The sequence below is a fragment of the Caretta caretta genome, chromosome 1, assembly GCF_965140235.1.
Source record: "Caretta caretta isolate rCarCar2 chromosome 1, rCarCar1.hap1, whole genome shotgun sequence".
Taxonomy (NCBI): Eukaryota; Metazoa; Chordata; order Testudines; family Cheloniidae; genus Caretta; species Caretta caretta.
The window spans coordinates 39160106-39180923 of NC_134206.1; the positions used below are offsets into that span (position 1 = coordinate 39160106).

The following is a 20818-nucleotide window of genomic DNA, read 5'->3' on the forward strand; positions in this document are numbered from 1 at the left end:
TCCCACTAAAATGGGTAGCAACCATTCCTTATCCACAACAGAGGAATCTGCTGGCCATTTTAAGTAAGCATCTCTACTACTAGAAGATAAGAGCAGTAAGGTTCAGAGAGCTAGTCCCTGGAAAACAGTGTTTTAACAGAATTTATGCCACAAAGTGCGTATTTAGGTAATTATACTCTTTCATTACCATGGTATAAGTGTCTGGGTTTAATTTGGGCATCTGCAATTAGTTTTGCCTTTTCCTTTAGGTTACATTTGTGAATTTCTTTTTTCTATTACGTTGAACTTTCAAGAAAAGTTATACAATCTTACATTTTCAGTATGACTAAATGAAGTCAAATTGTATAGTCTGTCTAAACGTGACTAGTGTCAGTTTTCCTAACAATGTAAAAAGATATTTTATGAACCTTAGATCCAAAAAACTTTGATATTGCTTCTCTGCAAGAAATTAATTTACTATCCAGAGAAGCCAAATAACTTCAATTTCAAAAGGGAGTGGATAGGAGAATTTTAATAAAAAAAACTATATTGTTTTAAAAGTCATTTAACCGCCAGTTTATCAAAATATTGTGAGCGGGAGGGCAGAATTGTGATAGATGTGAAATACAAAGGAATTGATAACTGAATCTGCCAATCCCATTAATTCAGCAGAATATTTTAAACAGTCATCTACGAAAGAACATCATGTCATGCCATGTCTTGTAGTAAAAGTTTAAAATATTTTATACTTTATCCATTTTTGGGTAAGTCAGTCCCCATTTGCCTTCAGCTCTCTCAGGATAGACAGGCAGTTATGAAACCAACAAACCACTATTTTGTGTGGAGGGCAGTGAACATACTGAGAGAAATCTCAAGAAATCCTGGATCTCCAATATTGAAAAGGGCAGGAATTTATACAAACAGAAAGCGTGCCTAATCTTTTTACTTAAAGGGAACTGAAAATGCATGTGTAAATACTAGCTCATTGTACTGAGGGAATAATTCCAAATGTGGCAATGCTCTCTCAGGAGGGTGTGTGTCCACTTTTCTAAATTTATTATTAAATTGATAGAGATCTCAATGTCCACTTTAATATTAGACAATAGAACAGATTCTTAGATTTTGAGAAAAATGACAAGAAGCAAAACTTAAAGTTACGCATTTTAAAATTCCATAACATTTATTGGACACCTTCTTGTCTTAGTTGGCAAAGTGCAAAACTGACAATTATTTGAAGTGCGGTGGAGCTAGCGGTAATGTCTTTTGTGATTTGGCAGACAAGCAATAAGAGGACTAGGGATTTACATAACTTAAGAATACGGAGCAGCAAGTTACTAAGAAACTCCAAAATAGTTACGTATTTTCACCAATTTCAAAAATAAGACATTTAAAAATGTATTCTATCAAACACAAAGAGGCTTCCTTTGTGAAAATGGACAAAAATTACAGTTCCAGCTATAAAAGATTGATATATACATATATGGCAGAAATCGCTGTATATATGTGATTACTTAAAACAAAATGAAAGAAACATGCAGAACTTAGTAATATGTAAACATTTTATTTCATATTAAAAATTTCAAAAATAAAAACTGAATGTATTGTTTCAGAAGGTTGTTGGAACTTGTAATGACTTGCTGGCAGTAGGGAAGTTTGAAGTGAGGACATACTTCTTTTATTTGTATAGTTTCTCTTTCACTTTTCTTTTGCTAATTTCTTAATCAGTTTCTCCTTTCTATTTTCTTTCCTTTATGGTAGATTTCTATAAATATTTATTACTATTTTTATTATTTGGCCTACCTGAATGAAATTTTTAGTTCCAAATAATTTAAGGATTATGAAGAATCAATGCTTTAAAAGAAAACTGGGAATAACAGCCACTGGGAATAATATTAGAATAGAAGCAAGACACAGTTTGGCGCAATGGTTCCAGGGTAAAAACTTATTTCTAGCAGATTATATAATTTAAAAAAATCTACTACAGTACAAAGCTAAGTGCTTTTATACTATTTAATTCCAATTAAAATTATATTTTAATTTTACAGTGTTTCAACAGTCCTTTTCAGTCACATAACTCACCTCTAAAACTTAATGTTCTTATGCCCTAATACACACTCTTGTGTACACTCCTTGTAGTAAGATCATTCAGTAAATGATCACAAAATTAGAAGGTGGGGATACCAGCACTGCCTATTATTAAGGTGCCTGATGCTTCCCATTATAAGATCCTGTTGTCAAAGTTATATGCAACTGACAAATTTTAACCGTTCTAGCAAAAATTTTTCACGCCTAGTATCTGCCTTAAGGCTGAAGTCTTTGGAGAGTTAGAGCCAAAATGGTTCAGCCATTTCTGAGAACGATGTTAGCGGCCATATTAAAAAATTGCAGTGAACTTCTATAAGAGACATTCTACAGTTCCCATGATTTGGAGAGGGGATTTGAAGTTTGCCAGGGGGCTAGCTGTTTTGTCAGGGATGTGTTTTTTGCCATCCTGGTGAAGTTTCACCCAAATTTGGCCAACGTTTCAGTCTTTGAAAAATTGCAGTTTGCACATGCTCAGTAGACAATTATTACAGCTTCACAACTAAATTCTCCAAATATTCCAACCACACTGTTCATGTTCCAGTCTAGGGATGCAAGGGCAAAGCGGGACTCTCCCTGCAACTGCTGCTTGTGGCTGCTTGGGGCCAGTTTGGGAATGAAAGCAGGGAGATTGTATTCCCTGAACTCTCAGTGCTCCCTTAGCTGGGCTCAGGCACCATGATGAAGGAGGCTGTGCAAACTGAATCCAGAAAGGACAAGAATCAGACCTAGTATAGGGAAAGAAGAGAGAAAATGAGACTGGGACTTTGGAGATTGGGTGGGGAGAGACTTGGACTGGCTAGGCTAAAAGACTGGCAGCCAGAGTGGGGGAGCTGGGACTAGTTGGGCAAAAGGGTTGGAACTGGGGGCGAGGAGGAAGGGGGCACAGAGGACACTAGGGGCCAGATCTGCCAAGGAGACAGAATACGGGGGAGAACTGGGACGAGGTGGGCAAAGGGACACGGAGCTGAGGACGAGGAGGCTGAGATTGTTGAGAAAACTCAGACAGCGAGACTGGGGACTAGCACAGGGAGAAATAAACCAAGGAGGGATGACTGGATGCAGGAAAGAGGGGAAGATTACACATAGATCAGATTAAGAGAGATTGGGAGTGGCGAGCCCAGTGGGGTAGACTAGAACTGACTGGGCAAAGAGACTGGGATAAGGAAGAGGGGTGGGGAATAAACAGTACTGGGACAAGGACAGGTTGTAAGGGACAAGGTGGAAGAGGCAGGCTTTGAGGGAACTGGGGCAGAAGAATCTGTGACACTGGAGCACTGTCTCCCGAAACGCAAGATTTCTGAATCTCACCATTCCTCTGCTGTCAGCAATACCTATGAAACCCACTGGCAGTGTCTCATCCATCTTGAACACTGGTTATGTAGAGGATGATAGCCTACTACTATCAGTTACCGCTTTAGCTCAAGTGGCTGAGCTCTGTGTGGTGGTTCTAAAGATCAACCAGCTGGGTGTACATGATGCATTTGTTTTTTCAATTTGCTTTTTTAAAAACCTAGGTATAATCACACACAAAATCCTACATTAAAGGAACATTAAGGTTTAAATTTGAGCACTCAAAAATGAAGACATGCCAGAATTAAGGTTGTCTGTGTAACTGTAATTCAGATCCCTGGTATGCAATGCACTATGATACAGTCTTTAATTATATGATCACAGGACCTTGTCTCATTCAGTGCAGAGGATGGATGAGTAAATCAGGGTAGTGTAATGAAGGAGACTTGTCTAGGCCTCAGATGGTGCAGAATTTGATGGGTATGTAGTGAATCAGGCAGGGGATTGCAGGAAGAGAAAAGATGGTGTCACAGTTAAGGTAGTTGAATGCTATCCTGGAAAACTGGATTCTATCTTTGCTTCTGCCACAGAGTCCCAGTGTGGTACTGGACAAGTCACTTAAACTAAACATGTCACACGTGGTGGTAATTGTGTTCCTCATTATCTGGGTGCCCCAACTGAGATGCGAGGGGTATGATTTGCAAAAGTACTGAGTACTCTCAGCTGAAACAGAAATCAATAGGTGCTGTGCTTTCATCATATAAAGGTAATGGTAAGTACTCTGAAAAATCAGGTCCTAGGCACCTGAAATTGGACACCCCAATTTAGTACATACGTTTGACCTTAACTTTCTCTCTGCCTCATTTCCCCACCTGTAAAATTGAGATAATACCACCCCTTAACAGGTCTTGTGGAGATTAATGTTTGTGAAGCGCACACATACAATAGTAGTGAGCATCACAGAAAAGCCTATGAAAAAATTAATAAATCTGTCTTCAGAACAGAGTTTGAATCATGTGCAGAAAATACGGCTAAGGGCCACACTCTTTTATCCATGAGAACAAAACAAAATATTGAAAAATGGCTCATTCAGCGAGATAAGGCTTCATCCAGGCTGGTAGGGTTTATTCTTCTCAGACTTGAGACTAGGTCAGGATAAAACCTTAAAGATGCTGGCCTAGGAAAGACTGTGGGGCTGAGCAACTTGTCAGCTGCAGCCCAGGGAAGACAGTGACAGAGACACTTAGAGAGAGACACAAACTGCAGCAAGCAGGCTGCCTCTCCCAGCTTAGAGATGGAGTAGGTGGGCAGAATAGAGCTTATTAAAGTTTTCAAGGAAAGGTTAGTATTTAGGTAAGGGGAAACTTGTGTACAGAACTTTGTTCTATCCCTTTGCTCTGCATGTTAGGTACCTTTGGGTGCATAAATAATGCTTTGTTTCATTAGGCTGTTTTTGAGTCACTTTAATCAGCTGCTGTCATAGGCTCTCAGAGAAAAAGAGGTTACGTGGTTAGTAAACAGGGGACTGCAGCCCAGAGAACCAGACTAAAAGTGGTAGGACTGCATGGTTGCACCTAGATGGGGTGAAGGTAGCGAAACCTATCTGCAAAGGGGTGTCCTTGAGAGGAACTAAAAGGGTTCTGAAGTGCATGACACAAAGCTTCTACAAATTTGCAGCTAAGAACACAGAGAATTATACGTCTTTTTAAACGAAATTATACATTGTTTTAAACAATTCAGTGGTACACAATTAAAGTAACATATAATTCAACTTCTAAAAAATGCTGCAGTGTTTGAACTACAAGTGTCAGTGAATGTTAAAATCAAAATTGTATACAAAAGTGTCCATTAGTAAAAAAGTCATATTAAGTTTTGTAATTTTTATAAACAATCCTAAATTGTGGAACTAAAACTATTCAACACTTCTGCAAGGATTGAAATAAAAGGGATTACATGATGAATGAGAGTCTACCTTTTTGGGCCTTCATTGTCTGTTCTTCAATTTGTCTTAAGCGCTCCATTAATTCTTCTTTTTCACGTTCTATTCTTTCCTTTTCTTTTTCCGCTATTTCCCTTTTTTTCTTCTCATTTTCTAATTGTGCTCTAAAACCAAAAAAGAAATATATTACACAGCTGTGCATGAGTGCAAAAGGACTAAATTCTGCTTTCATTTACACCAGTTAAACTCAATTGAAGTCAAGGAACTTATTCTCAGTTCACGAAGATGTGTAAGCAAGAGCAGAATTTAGTACTAAGTGTTTCAGATTCAGTTTATCCTACAGATAAGTGTCAATAACTCAGTTATAACATTATTGCAATCTGGAATATAGAAAGACTCTTAACACAATAGAGCTACAGAACCTGGGTCAAGGCTTGGCCAAGTTACATCCAAGGGTTTAGTGCTATTATGGCCAAGGTTCTGGTTTAATCTTTGCTGAAAATCACAACTGTGATTTTTAAAAGGTCAGAGAAAAGCCACGTTGTAACTGGGTTGAACTTGTATTGTCAAGGGCCCTTAGAGAGACAAGTTTTAAAGAATTAAGCAAAAGAGAACAAAGATATTTAGCAACAGGAATAGCTTTGAGAAATTATTGAGCTTTCCACAAAGACAACGTTTGCATGTTGAAAAGAGAAGCTTACTCACCCTGTGCAGTAACTGTGGTTCTTCGAGATGTGTGCCCCTCTGGGAGTGCCACCCTAGATGTGCTTGTGCCCATGCACCTCAGATTGGCGATTTTAGGGTAGCAGTGTCTGCTTGGCCCACACACGCATCCCCCACAGCCTCGTGCCCTGCACCCTCATGCCATGCACCGATGCTATATAGAGCTGTACACGCAAACCACCCTCAGTTCCTTCTCTACCACAGAACTCGCTGAAAAGAACTCTGAAGCAGATGGGAGCAGGGTGGGTAATGGTGCACCCACAGGGACATACATCTCGAAGAACCACAGTTACAGCATAGGGTGAGTAGCCTTCTCTTCTTCTTCAGGTAGTGTCCCTATGGGTGCTCAACTCTAGAGGACTATCAAGCAGTACCCTCTACGAAGGGGTGGGGTTCACAGTTGAGTCTAGGATTAAAGACAGAACAGAAGGGCCAAATACGGCATCAGAAACTGAGGCATGAGTGATTACATAGTGTTCAACAAATGTATGAATAGCTCTCCATGTCATGGCTCTACATATTTCTGCAATGGGAATGTTCTTGTTAAATGAGTTCATACCCTAGAGGGAGATTGAAAATCATGAGATTGATAGCAGTAGGTAATGCAGACAGATATCCATCTACAAAGCCTTTGCTTGGAAATTGGAAATCCCCTACTTCTGTCTGCAATGGAGAGAAATAATCTGGGAGATTTCCTAAAGGCTTAGCTCTGTCCAAGTAAAAGGTTAATGTCCTCCTGACATTGAGCGTACGTACTGTCACATCTCCTTTATCCTGGTGTGGCTTAGAGAAGAAAACTGGAAGAAAACTTGATTTATATGGAAGTCTGAAGATAACATTGGCAGAAACTTGGGATGAGGTTGCAGCGTGACCTTATTTTTAAAGAAGGCTGTGTAAATAGCATCAGAGCCCCTATCTCACCCACTCTTTGATTAGAAGAAATGGCTACTAGAAATTCAGTTTTCAGAGACAGGTATAGAAGGGAGCAGGTGGCCATAGGTTCAAAGGGAGGCCTTGTAAGACATTTGAGTATCAAATTGAGGTCCCATGCCGGTGTAGGGCACCTGATTTGAGGGAAGAGGTTGTCTAGTCCCTTGAGAAACCTCCTTGTTAGAGGATGAGCGAAGACAAAAAAAACCCTGGAAAGCTGTTACAGCTTACTGCTCAGGAAATTCTGCACCATTGTGTGTGCGCAGAATTTATGTTCCCCACATATTTCTTTGCTTCCCCAAGAAAAAAAGACTTTCTGACAGGGAAGCAAAGGGAAGCTGCAAGAGCAGTCATGCACTATTCCCTAGCAGTGCAGGTACATCATTTTAGGCACCTGGAGCAGCCAGTGGAGAGGTAAATCACTGCGGGGCTGGGGACATCCCAGCCAGTGGCTCCTACCCTGAGCCGGGATCAGCTGATAGTCCTGGCTGGGCTGGAAGCAGGAGAGGACGGTACTTCCTCTTCCCCTGCAAGGAGTGGCTGGGGTTGTGTGAGACCCACTCCCAGAGACTCCCCCCAGCTGCAGGAAGCTCAGCATCCTCCCCTGCTTCCTGCCCTCATTGCTCCTCAACTGTGGGGGGAGGGGTCGCTGTACAGTGAGCTGCTCCCCCAGCCAGTCAACCCCCGTGCATCGGGACCTCCCATACCTAAACACCCCTGCCAAGCTTCACCCAGTACATCCAGAAGCCCCCTAGCCCTCCATATCCAAACCCCACCCCACTGAACTTCAAACCTTGCATCTGGAGCCCCCCTGCTTCCGGACCCCTATCCCTGCACCCCCACTGAGATCCCTGCACTCAACCCCCCACTCTGATGCCCTACCCTCTGCAATAGCCTGAGCCGGGACATCCAGACCCCCATACCACTGACCCCCAAATAGCTTTATCGAGGCCGCCACCCCACTAAGCCCCACTTCCCCAGCACCCTGCCCCCACCACTGAGACACCCACATCCCTCCGCTGAGCCCCAACCAGATTTACCTGGAAGCCCCTGCAGACTCCCATTGCCCCTGCACCTGGAACTGCCCCCCGCATGAGCCTCTGTGCATCCAGATCCACCCATACCTAGACCCCCGCACTGAGCTGCCTGCACCCAGATTGTCCCACACAGAATCCTCTCACCCCACACCTGGATCCCCCCACACTGAGCCCCTCCACACTTGTATCCTACCTGGTTGAACCAGCCTGCCCCACACCTGGTGCGCCTGGCACAGAGGAGAAGGGTCCCAGGGTGTTTCTGTGGCAGGCCCAGGCCTTGTGCTGTGTCAGGGTTGGGTGCAGCCTCACCGCTGAGTCAGTGTTCCAGGCATGGGGGATTGGGGGGCTGCAAGACGATCTCCCACCTTCGTGCAGCCAATGGCCTGTGCTCCCCACTGCCATGCTAGAGCCTCTGCATTTATTTATTGACAAATAAAACTTGCAGAATTTTAAAATAGTGTGTGCAGAATTTTAAATTTTTTGGTACAGAATGCCCTCATGAGTAACACCTGCCAAATGCACTTTTACAGAGCTTAAAGATAAACCTGTAATTTTTAGCTTTAAAACGTAATCTAGTTCAAATGATAAAGGAGAGTATGTAGATGAAAGATGTTTTAGGTCACACCAGTGTTTGAATCTCATCCACTTTTTGGTGTATGTGTAGTAAGTAGATTGTTTCCTGCTATGAAACAACACTTTCTTCATGGCTCAGAACGAGTTGTTTCTAACCACACAAACCATCTAATTAGCTATACCTTCAGCTGGAGAACTCCGAGGTTGGGGTGAATGATTTGACCATCCAAGAGAGGAGATAGGGGATGGTCTGGAAACAGCAAGCTGAGTGAGGTAAGGAAACCATGTTTGTCACAGCCATGTTGAAACTATGAGAATAACCTTGGCTTTCTTGATCTTGAACAGCACTTTGGATATCAGTGGAACTGGAGGAAATGCATACAGAATGCCTGGACTTCAACGACGTGACCCAGATCACTTCTTGAGCAGAACTGGGACCACTTCTTGGCAAAAAGGTCTATCTGTGGGATGCCACAACATTGAAATATGTGGAGTATAGTGGGATCTATCTCCCATTCGTGATCTTGTGAGAAATGTCTGCTGAGGGCATCCACTGTGGTGTTTTGAATGCCCAAAAGGTAAGCTGCTAAGATGCTGATCTGGTTTTGTATGCACCAATTCCGAAGTCCCACTGCTTTGGGACAGAGGGAAGGTGATCTCACTCCTTCTTGGCGGTTTATATAAAACATGCATAACATGTTGTCCATCGGGATATTTATGTATTTGCCCCTAATCAGTGGGAGAAAATGGATACAGGCATTTCTGACTGCTCTGAATTCCAACAAATTGATGTAAGGTGTGGAGGGTGGACTCGGGAGACCGCCATCTGTCTTGAACAGTGTTAGTGTCTAGATGAGTTCCCCATCCCAGTAAAGATGCCTCTCATTACTGATGTTGGAGATGGCTGAGCGAAGAGGACCCTTGTGAAAACATTGTGAGGGTTCTTCCACCAGTCAAGGCGTTTTTTGACTACCAAAAGGCATGGAGAGTAGTTTGCTTGGTGAGTAAAAACAGTTCTGAGCTACCCCTGGATGCAGCACATGTGAAGTCTCCCATGATTTATTAAAAAGGTGTCAGCTGCCATATGTCCCAATAGCCGAAGACAATTCTGGCCAGCGTTTGAGGGTTGACTTGAACTGTAGTGACTAAAGTGGCTAGGGCTATGAACCTGTAAGAAGGGAGAAATGCTTTGGCTGTTACTGCATCGAGGTAAGCTCCTATGAACTCCAGTCGTTGTACTAGGGTTAAGGTGAACTTTTGTATGTTTAATTGTAGTCCCAGTCTGAGAAATAGGTCTACAGCCCTCTGAGTGGCCATCGAAGCTTCGTTGAAGGACTGCCCTTTGAGCAAGCAATCACTGAAATATGGGAAAATCAGAGTTCCTTGTTTGCGAAGATGAGCCATTACCAGAGAAAGAACTTTTGAGAACACTCTGGTCACAGACTAGAGACCAAACGGGAGCACCATGTATTGAAAATGCTCTTGACCCAGAGTGACGCATAGCAACCTTCTGTGGGAGTGCTGGATTGCTATATGAAAGTAAAAGCTTGAAGACTGAGGACCAGTCCCCTTAGTCCAATGATTGAATTATTGCTACAAGAGTTACCATTTTGAACCTCTGAATCTTTACAAATCTGTTGAGTAATCTTAGCTCTAGAATAGGTCTCCAACTGCCATTCTTTTTTGGAATCAGGAACTACCTGGAGTACAATCTCCTCCCCCTGTGTTGTGTGGGAAAATAGAGTTACCTTTTCATAACTGTTGTTCTTTGAAATGTGTTGCTCATGTCCATTCCATTGTAGGTGTGTGTACTTGCCACATTCACTGGTGCTGGAAGTTTTTCCTTGAGTGCTATCCGTAGGGGAGTAGCACGTATATGCACCAGTATAAAAGGTGCTACCAGCTCACCCCACTCTCAGTTCCTTCTTGCCAGAAACTACAACAGCGGGGAAGGAGGGAGGGTCATGGAATGGACATGAGCAACACATCTCGAAGAACAGTTACGAAAAGGTAATTATCTTTTCTTCAAGTGCTTGCTCATGTCAATTCCATTGTAGGTGACTCCCAAGCAGTACCACCGGAGGGAGGGAGGAGTTAATGGACATGTCGATTGCAACACAGCTCTGTCAAAGCCATCATCATCTCTGGTCTGCTGAGTGATGGCATGATGCGTCGTGAATGTGTGTACTGAAAACCATGTCACGGCCCTGCATATATCCTGTATAGGGACATGTGCCAGGAAGGCACCCGAAGACGCCTGTGCCCTTGTCAAATGGGCCTTCGCTACCGGTGGAGGCACAGCCTGCGCAAACTTGTAACAAGTACTAATGCAGGTGGTGATCGAACTCGAAATTCTCTGAGAGGACACTGAAAGGCCCTTCATCCTGTCAGCTATTGGGATAAAGAGCTGGGCTGATCTGCGGAAGAGCTTGGTGCACTCCAGGTAGAACACCAGGGTGCGCCTGACATCTAGAGTGTGCAGCCGCCTCTCTGCACTGGTCATGTGAGGCTTTGGACAGAACACCGAGAGCAAGATATCTTGGGTTGACATGGAAGTGCGACAACACCTTAGGCAGGAAGGCCGGGTGAGGCTACAGCTGGACCTTGTCTTTGTAGAATACCATGTATGGGGGCTCTGAAGTGAGGGCTTTAATCTTGGAGACTCGTCTCATCAAGGTAATCACTACCAGGAATGCAACCTTCGATGACAGGTGGGAAAGGGAACAAGAAGCCATGGGCTTGAAGGGCGGACCCGTGAGCATGGAGAGGACTAGGTTGAGATCCCATTGGGGATCAGAGGAAAGAGCCTTTCAAGGGGGGATAGGAGGTTGGAAAATAATAGGGGAGCAGGAGCCAGGACACAGGCTAGAAGGTCGCCCTCAAGCACACCCTCAAAATGCCTGCTTACCACCCGGCTGACTACAGGTGGAGCTTGAGTGAGCAGAGGATGCCGGCTGATGGCTTTGCCGGCGCTTATAGCCCTTGTCATTCTTACAGAAGGGCTCCAGCTGAGGTAGGTTCCCAAACCTTTGGATCTGTTGTGGCTTAAACTGATTCTTTGCCAGGCCCGGTGTGTACAGCCCTAGGATATGCAAGGTATCCCTCGATTCTTTTAGGCCATACAATTTACTGTCTGTTTGTTCGGAAAACAGTGGCAGGCCACTGAACGGGAGGTCCTGGATGGATTGTTGAACCTCCGTCAAAAGGCCTGATGACTGCACCCAGGACACCTGCCTCATGAAATGGCCGAGGCCATGGTCCAGGCCACGGTCCAGGCCACAGAGACTGCTGCTTTTGATGCCACTTGGAGGACTGCCCTGGCCACTGCCCTATCCTCATTGAGGATAGTCAGGAATTTCTTCCTAGGCTCCTCTGGCAGTGAGTCCATGAACTTGGCCATAGACTGCCAAATATTAAAATTGTAATTGCCAAGCAAGGCCTGATGGTTGGTTACCATCAGCTGGAGGCTGGATGCAGAATAAATGTTTCTACCAAAGAGATCAAGCATCTTTGCCTCCTTGTTCTTAGGCATCGATCTCGGTTGGCCCTGCCTATTGTGCTCATTGGCTGCCAACACAACAACCAGTGAGCTTGGGGCAGGGTGGGTATAAAGATACTCATACCCCTTAGCGGGGACGAAGTATTTTCGTTCTGCCTTCTTGGAGATGGGGGGCAGTGAGGAGAGTGGCTGCCACAGGGCCTTAGTAATTTTTACCACTTCCTCGTGCACTGGCAATGCCACCCTGGAGGGGGCTGCTGCACTCCATACATTAAACAGGGAATCCGAGGGCTCCGCCAGCTCCTCAGCTTCCAGACCCAGGTTTGAGGCGACCCTCTTCAAGAGCACCTGGTGAGCCTTGGCATCGTCCTGGAGAACCAGGTGAGAGGGCCCCACTATCACCTCATGAGGTGAAGAGGACAAGGAGGCAGGTACAGATGGGTCTGCCAACTCCACCACTTCTGCCAGGGGAGCCTCAGCCGAGGCTGGCTCGCCCTGGGAAGCCCATTCTCATTCCACGTCTAAGTCAGGGGGTGGGCGGGAGACTGTCGCTGATCATCTGTCGGATGCCCGTGAGGCCGACCTATGCCCCTGTGACAGTTGGGGAAATCTCCAGGGGTTCCAGAGTTGCCAGGGGGCAGGCCACAGACTCTGGGGCCATGCTGCCACTGGTGGTCCAGCAGGGAATGTCGCTGCCCCCGACAGATGGCCCTGGCCTGCAGGCAGGATCTCCTCCTTGCTATTGGAGCCCAAGGAGGGCGATACTTATCTGGGAGACCAGGATGATGACGAGGCAGCCTGTCTACCCTGATCCCGTTGGCTCTGGCCCTGGACCTCACTGATGGCTTTCTGTGCCACGATCCCATTAACCAGCGGCAGCGTTCGGTGGATCATGGATGGTACCCTTGCAATAGATGCCTTACACTTAGCGAGTGACGCTGCTCCATTGAGTGGTAGCGAGTAGACCGACGTGTCTGAGACCGTAGATGCGCCCGTGGTGAACCATGCTGGCATTCTGGTGATGGTTACTGGCGTGTCAACCTTCCGGAGTGGTGCATGAGATGGGAGAGCAGCTTGGGCGTTTCTAGCACCAGGGCTCTGTGGACCAGTGCCACGCCTCTGCGGGTCTGCACCAACCCACTGGCAATCGATGCCTCAAGCCCGAGGAATGCTGCCTTGGACTCCGGGGACCAACGCTGGGAACTCTGGCAGGCAAGCCAACCCCTCGGCTGGGGACTGGTGGCAATGTTCAGGCGTGTGCTGAGGGGGCACCCCCTGTGGCGGGAAGCAGTGCCGCATTGATGGGGACCGTTGAAAGGGTCCCAACGCAGGTTTACCCCATGAACAGGGCACCTCACTGGCTGCTGTGGGTGGCACTGGGAGGGACAGAATGTCCTTAGTGGCCTGAAAGGCCTCAGGTATGGATGGCACCGCCAAGTGCTAAATGCCTCTGCTGCTCCCCGAGATGGCAGGCGGGTCTTGGAGTGTGCTCAACCACTCAGCGGGAGTCGGGGCCCGACCTCCATCTGGAGGGGAAGAGCTGCCCCGCAGCAGTCTTTGCTCTCCTCCGGCTCTCTCCTTCCCTTTACAGGACATAGGAGAATGCCCCCTCCCGGCCTTTCTTTGCTTTTTAGCTGGTAACGGGAAGGGCGATCGGCGCCAGTCTGAGACTGGTGTCAGCAGCATGCTCTGCACCAAGGCCACGGTGCTAGGAGCAGAGTCCAATCTGGTTGGCTCTGAGGCTGGTGCAAGAGTCGACTCCATAAGGAGTGCTCGGAGACAAATGTCCTGCTCCTTTTTGGTCCATGGTCTGAAGTTCTTGCAAATAAGACACTTGTTGCTAATGTGGGTTTCCCCTAAGCACTTCAGACAGCTTCTGTGGGGGGATCACTGACTGGCATGGTGTCATAAATATAAAGGGAAGGGTAAACCCCTTTGCAACCCCTCCTGGCCAGGGGAAAGCTCCTCTCACCTGTAAAGGGTTAAGAAGCTAAAGGTAACCTCGCTGGCACCTGACCAAAATGACCAATGAGGAGACAAGATACTTTCAAAAGCTGGGAGGAGGGAGAGAAACAAAGGGTCTGTGTCTGTCTGTATGCTGGGTCTTTGCCGGGGATAGACCAGGAATGGAATCTTAGAACTTTTAGTAAGTAATCTAGCTAGGTATGTGTTAGATTATGATTTCTTTAAATGGCTGAGAAAAGCATTGTGCTGAATAGAATAACTATTTCTGTCTGTGTATCTTTTTTGTAACTTAAGGTTTTGCCTAGAGGGGTTCTCTATGTTTTTGAATCTAATTACCCTGTAAGATATCTACCATCCTGATTTTACAGGGGGGATTTCTTTATTTCTATTTACTTCTATTTTTTATTAAAAGTCTTCTTGTAAAAAACTGAATGCTTTTTCATTGTTCTCAGATCCAAGGGTCTGGGTCTGTAGTCACCTAGGCAAATTGGTGAGGCTTTTTACCAAACCTTGTCCAGGAAGTGGGGTGCAAGGTTTTGGGAAGTATTTTGGGGGGAAGGACGCGTCCAAACAGCTCTTCCCCAGTAACCAGTATTAGTTTGGTGGTGGTAGCGGCCAGTCCAAGGACAACGGGTGGAATATTTTGTACCTTGGGGAAGTTTTGACCTAAAGCTGGTAAAGATAAGCTTAGGAGGTTTTTCATGCAGGTCCCCACATCTGTACCCTAGAGTTCAGAGTGGGGGAGGAACCTTGACACATGGGTTTCTTGCAACAGTCACAAGATTTGAAATCCGGGGCATGCCCCATCCCTAGGCTAAGTCCCGTTTGCGACTAACAAACTATCACTAAGTCCACACTAAGGGAACTATAAAACTAACAAATCTTTAACTAAATACAAAAATTTCACAACTAGACACAGTTGAGAGGAGTAAGCTTGCTGAAGTAAGGAGACATTCCAGCACCGTCACTAGTGGTAAGTGGTGCCCCTTATACCGGTGCATACGTGCACCACTCCAGAGGGCACCAGAGCTGATCCCCTATGGATACCACTGAGGGAAAAACTTCCAGCGCCAGTGCATGTGACGAGTACACACTCCTACAATAGAATGGTCATGAGCAAGAAAAATAACTGGTTCTAGAGCACCCAGATTCAGAAGAGAGTCGATTTCCTGTCACAAAAGGTGCTCATGAGAGGGGTCCTGAACAGGGACAGCAAGGGGGATGGGTTGCGGGGAGGGAAGTAAGGTGGATGGAGTATTTTGTTGAAATAATCTCCAACACTCACTAGTCCGTAGCAATATGTTCCCAATTCTGACACAAATGAGAAAGGCAGTCACCGAAGTGAGGGAGACTTGCAGATTCTTGCAGCAGATAAGAATGGGGATGGCAACTCAGCACCTTGACCAATCCATGCAAAACCATGCTCTGAAGTGTTCCTAACCTCTGTTTGCCAAAAGCAGGGAATGGGTGCTGGGGGATGGATCACTTGATTACCTGTTCTGTTCAATCCCTCTGAAGCACCTGGCATCGGCCACTGTCAGAAGATAGGACACTGGGCTATATGGACCATTGGTCTGGCCCAGTATGGCCGTACTTATGTTTTAATCAGTCAAATCTGGAGTTTCAAAATTGTGGGTTGTGAGGTCAATGCCTGAAAAGTAGTTGGTCTCCTTCTGAACCGCTGTCCCTTACATTGAGGTTCGTAACGATTCTGGGAGGAATCAGATCTCTGTGCCATTTGGGACCTACTGAACTTTCTTTTTTGTGCAGGGGTGTAAATTCCCAGAGTGCGCGAGGTGGCTCTAGAGCGTAGTCAGCCTGCTGTGATGATCACCTGGAATTGCTCCTTCTGGTCTGTTGGAAGATGCTCAAAAAAGGCATTTAACTTTGAATGGTTAGTATGGCTGTATTTCACCATGATGGCTTGATAACAGGCAATCCTAAATCGTAAGGTAGCCAGTGTGTATGACTTACAGCCAAATAAATCAAGATGTGTTAAATCTGTATCATATCAATTTAGCATGGTGCTGTCAACCATGTTCATTCACAGCACCAACTACAAGAGAGTTGGGGGATGGGTGCGAAAAATAAAAATTCAGAGTCCTTGGAGGAAACGTAATTGTTTGTCTGCCCTCTTATGGGTGGATGGTACTGTGGTTGGAGTATGCCAAATTATTTTTGCAGAGTCTAAGAAGGCCTCACTAACAGGTAGTGCAATGCCAGCAGATGATGAAGTGTGCAGAGTATCAAGTAATTTATGTGCAATTCCTTAACCTCCACCAGTGGAATTTGCAAGGGGTCCACTATCCTTTTAATGAGGACATGGAACAGTTTAAAATCATCAGCCAAGGACAATGGAGAAGGCGTTTCAGCTTCATCTGAGGAGGAGAAAGGGCAATCTGTCCAATCTTGCTTCCTGCCCCTCAAAGATCTCCACTTGTGGATCAGGAACCTTAGAAAGAGAGGCTGGTGGAAACTGTCTGCTCTTCTCCTGGTAAGAAAAAACTAGGGCCCTGGAGAATTGCTGTAAGGGTTCAACGGTCCCAGTATGGCTACTGAGGTGGTACATAAGGTATGGGTGCAGGCACCCAAGTGTGTCCATACCAGCATGGTGGAGCACATCTCTCACAAGGATAGTCCGACACCTTAGAGGTCTCGGGATAGAAAGTTCCTTGATAACGGAAGGGAAAGCCTCAGACAGAAATGTGAGAAAATGATGAAAAGTCCCCATCCTCGTCCTCCTCACTTGGTAGAGATAGGCATAGACTCCGTCGGTACTGGGCAATCTCTGTGAACGAGAAGTGGTTGGTACCAAGAATGGGTCGGTGCCAAATAGGGGAGATTCAGGTGTTTGTTACTGCCAACTCCCAAGAAAATCAAAACTCTTGCAGTACTGAACAGTGTACGGTATCAAAGAGGCAAGTTGGGCAGGGGTAACTGTGGCAGAAGGCACAGACAGTACCAAAGGTCTCATGCTCTCCGATGAATGACCAGCAGGTGTCGGTCTGGTCTTTTGTAGAGCTGACGTGCTGGATACTGAGGACCTAGTAGACTCTGTCAGTACCAATTTAGAAGAGCAGGTCATCTACTCTCTGCCACTCCTATCACCTGATGGTACTGATCTTCCCGAGCTGCAATCCTTAGAGTCCTTAGGCTTGCTGGTGGTCACAGTACTGGAGGAACTTGCCGCCTCGTCAGAAATCATAGAATATCAGGGTTGGAAGGGACCTCAGGAGGTCATCTAGTCCAAGCACCTGCTCAATCAGTAGGTGCCAAAGTGAGTGTCTGAATCTGATACCATCTCTTTGAGGTGGATTCTCTATCCAGAAGACCACTTTCTAGAGTCTTTTTGAGAGGATCCCATAGATTTCCTCTTCAGTACTCTAGAGGCGTGCTGTGCCGAGGTTTAAGTGATAGACCTGTTCGAAGACCGTTGTACGGTGGGGTGGCCCCTGGCTGGAGCAAACCCTCCATCATAAGGAGACATAGTTTAAGTTCCTGGTTCTTTCTGGCCCTCAACTTCAATTTCAGACAGAAACTACACTTTTGGGGAACATGCGACTCCCCAAGGCAACGGACACACCAGGAGCGTCTGTCACTGACTGGGACAGCCTCTCGGCACAAAAGGGAACTTTTAAACCCAGGAGAATCAGGCATACCCTCAGCACACCGTAAAAGCTCCTATCTGAGGCGCAAGCACACGTAGAACAGAGCACCCATAAGAAACACTACTTGACAAAGACAAGGTTTTCTAGTAAAGCCAGATGACCCTTATCAATCCATGATCTAATTTACATATTCAGAAGTGGACAGGTAGAGTTTTACCTTCTGGGACCCCAGGTACTTTGTGATTCCATGGCCTGTTCTCACCAAATGCTTTAGATGTATTTTATTCTGGTTCACAAGATTTTTAATGTCATACCTTTCCAACTGTTTCTGATGTTTCTCCTCTCTAGCTTGGGCCTTCATCTGTTGCACTTCAATTGTATCAGGCTTTCTCCTCCTCATGTACAGTTCATGATTTCCCATACACAATGCCAAAATCCGCTTATTAATTCTCAGACGAGGTGCATAAAAAACGAAATCCTAGCAACAAAATATTTTAAGTTTAATTTAAGTGCAGCTCTTACAGTCTAAAAATCTAGAATTTAAGCTAAAATCAATGCATTATATGTTTGGATTTGTAAGATTAAATATAATTTTACAGCAATCTTGACATTTTATCTCTTGCCAGTCCAATGGCAGAAATCTATAGCAGTGTTCCCCAAATGATGGGTCCTGATCTCCACAATGAGTTCAAGAAAGATTGTAAAATGGGCCATGAGCCTGGCATGGAAAGGAGGCCCAGGGAATGAGGGGGAAGTGAGCCAACACTGCACTCACCCTATAGTGGAAGCTCTTGTCCTTCATGGCTGGGCCAAGCTCCCCACTCCGGGCATTGCAACCTGGTCTACAGGGTCACAGAGCCACTCAGTTTGGTCCAGTCACCCCTCCACTGTGAAGTGAATGCGGGTTGGGCCTACTTTCCAACTCAAACCCCATGGGCCTCCCCTCTGCACTGAGCTGGGATTAGGGTTGTGGTGCCCCTTCAGAGGGACAAGGAGAAGGATGCTGGCCTATGATTTTGGAACCCCAACCCCCAAATTTGGACGGTAGGTGAATCTCTCACACACAAAAAAGATTAAAAAAGCAGTCATGGGTCACCTTAGTAAAAAGTTTGGGAACCACTGATCTACAGGACTACCAGCTGAAAGAACTATCAATGTTCTGAAAACAGTGGGAGAATATTCACTGTTTACTTTAATATTTTGGCTAATTCATGAAGTTTAATTTTGTGCCCCAACCTATACTTCAGAAGGAAGATGCTGCAGTGGTGGACAGCAGCAAAAAGTTGTAAGAAAACTGGGAAAAAGCAGAAGTGTAACTTTAAGGGATACTGTACAGCAGCTGTCCAACCTGCACTAATAATGTATTAGTGGAAAAATATCCAAAAATCATCCAAACAATATCCAAAATGTGAATAAGACAAGAACAAGATAAAAATAGCATATTCTCTCTATACTTTAAAATGAACATTTCCTTTTGATTATGCGTTATTCCACAACTGAGAAGTCTAAGTAATTGAGAGAGGCTCTTGGTGCCATTTACACAGCAGAGGAGAGCTAGTGCGTATGCAAAAGTGTCAGAGCATGTTAGATCATAGTTAAAATCCTCATACATAAAGAAAAATATCCCACAGACTTTACTTACAGGGGCCTTTTTGTCAATCGGCTTTATGACAAACTTTTTGTCATTAAATGAGATGTTTCTGATTTCACTCCAAGGGAAACCAATCTTGGGTGTCAACCTTCAAAAAAACAAAACAAAACAAAACCAAAAAACTATTTTTAAATCAAAGGCACAAAAATATGCATTCCCACCAAATATTTAAATCCATCTTTATTAACTTTGTATTGTTTTTTCAGTCACACTTTATATGTTATGGTTACATTACCAAACAGTTAATGAAGCAATGATAAAAAGTTGACAGATATTTAATTAATGTTTAATTGTTACAGATAGTTATACAGTGTACGGAATCAAAAGTTTCCTTATAACTAACTATAGCACCTTCTACTGATGTGCTCATATCCTTTAATCTTTAACACATACTATTCATGTTATAAGACTGGTACAAAAATCAATAATTTATTGCCCCTTTATAAACAATTAGAAGTATACCTGTTATAAAATGAGTGACTGTTTTCACAAAAGAAACACTCAAAAGTCTGTCACTATAACAAAGACAGAAGTTAAATCATCTTCCTTAAGTAATTTTGCATTTTGATTGAAGTTAGTTGTGCAATTTGAGTTGCTACACTGATTCCCATAATTCAACTTAAACTTCATCCCCTTCATTGTTTTCAGTTAAACATTCAGATATAATTTTTACCAGAAATAGTTGGAACATGTTGTGCATTGCATTATATTACATCAATGATGAATATTTTTCTCAATTGGACTAGAAGTCTTTTCCATTTACATTACAGTATCACAATTACAAACAAGAGCAGCAGTTAGCAACTGAAGATGTATTTCAGATCAGAAAAAGGTATTTCTTTCTATTTCATCGCCCTAAATGAATATTTCCTCCAACTCTTAGAAGCTACAGTGCCATCTAATGGCAATTTAGGTTTGCCAGGAATACTCTCAGGGACCTCATTTATTAGTTTGAAGGCAGATATTTTGAATGTAGATGGTATTGGCTATGTGATGTTGAGCTCACAATGTTTAATTCAGAAAATTCATGATGACTTTGTTTGCTAGTATCGTGATTCTAAAGAGTTGCTTTATTATATATTCTTTCTATATCTGAAATGATGGGGAAAGAGAACAAAGGAGGAATGGGTGGACAGAAAGCTTCTCTGACCTCCTAAACAGAACAAGATGTTTCAATCTATTAAGAGTTTTCTTTGAATAAAAAAATTACACTTTATACGAGTGCAGCTTTGTTCTACAAGCTCTCCTTTTAATTGTAGCTATTACAAATAAAATGCTTCCTATTTTAAAAGAGTACTTCCACTTCCGCCATACTAACAAGATATCGTCCTTGTTGTTACTCTCACTGAAGAGAGTGGGAAGCACAGAGAGCATCCATACAAAAAAACACTTTGTAAGCCACTCAATCTTCAAAATGTGGAAGTCCAAATTGAAACCCACAAAGTGGGAGTAAATTCCCCTTTAATTTGAGAGGAATTCAAAAACCTCCACTAGTGAACTTTTCTTCCACTTTCTCTCTCTTGTTATTTAGTATGTAAC

General features: G+C 44.4%; 1 protein-coding gene across 1 annotated transcript in view; it reads right to left on the minus strand.

Moving 5' to 3' along the window:
- The window catches only part of RDX (radixin), a 98676-nt gene that overhangs the window by 6805 nt on the left and 71053 nt on the right, over positions 1-20818 (minus strand). The window contains exons 8-10 of the mRNA XM_048844903.2: positions 19271-19367; positions 17943-18106; positions 5327-5457 (exon numbers count right to left, since the gene is read on the minus strand). Of these exons, the coding sequence (XP_048700860.1) occupies positions 5327-5457; positions 17943-18106; positions 19271-19367 (392 nt within the window). The remainder of the gene's footprint in view (positions 1-5326; positions 5458-17942; positions 18107-19270; positions 19368-20818) is intronic.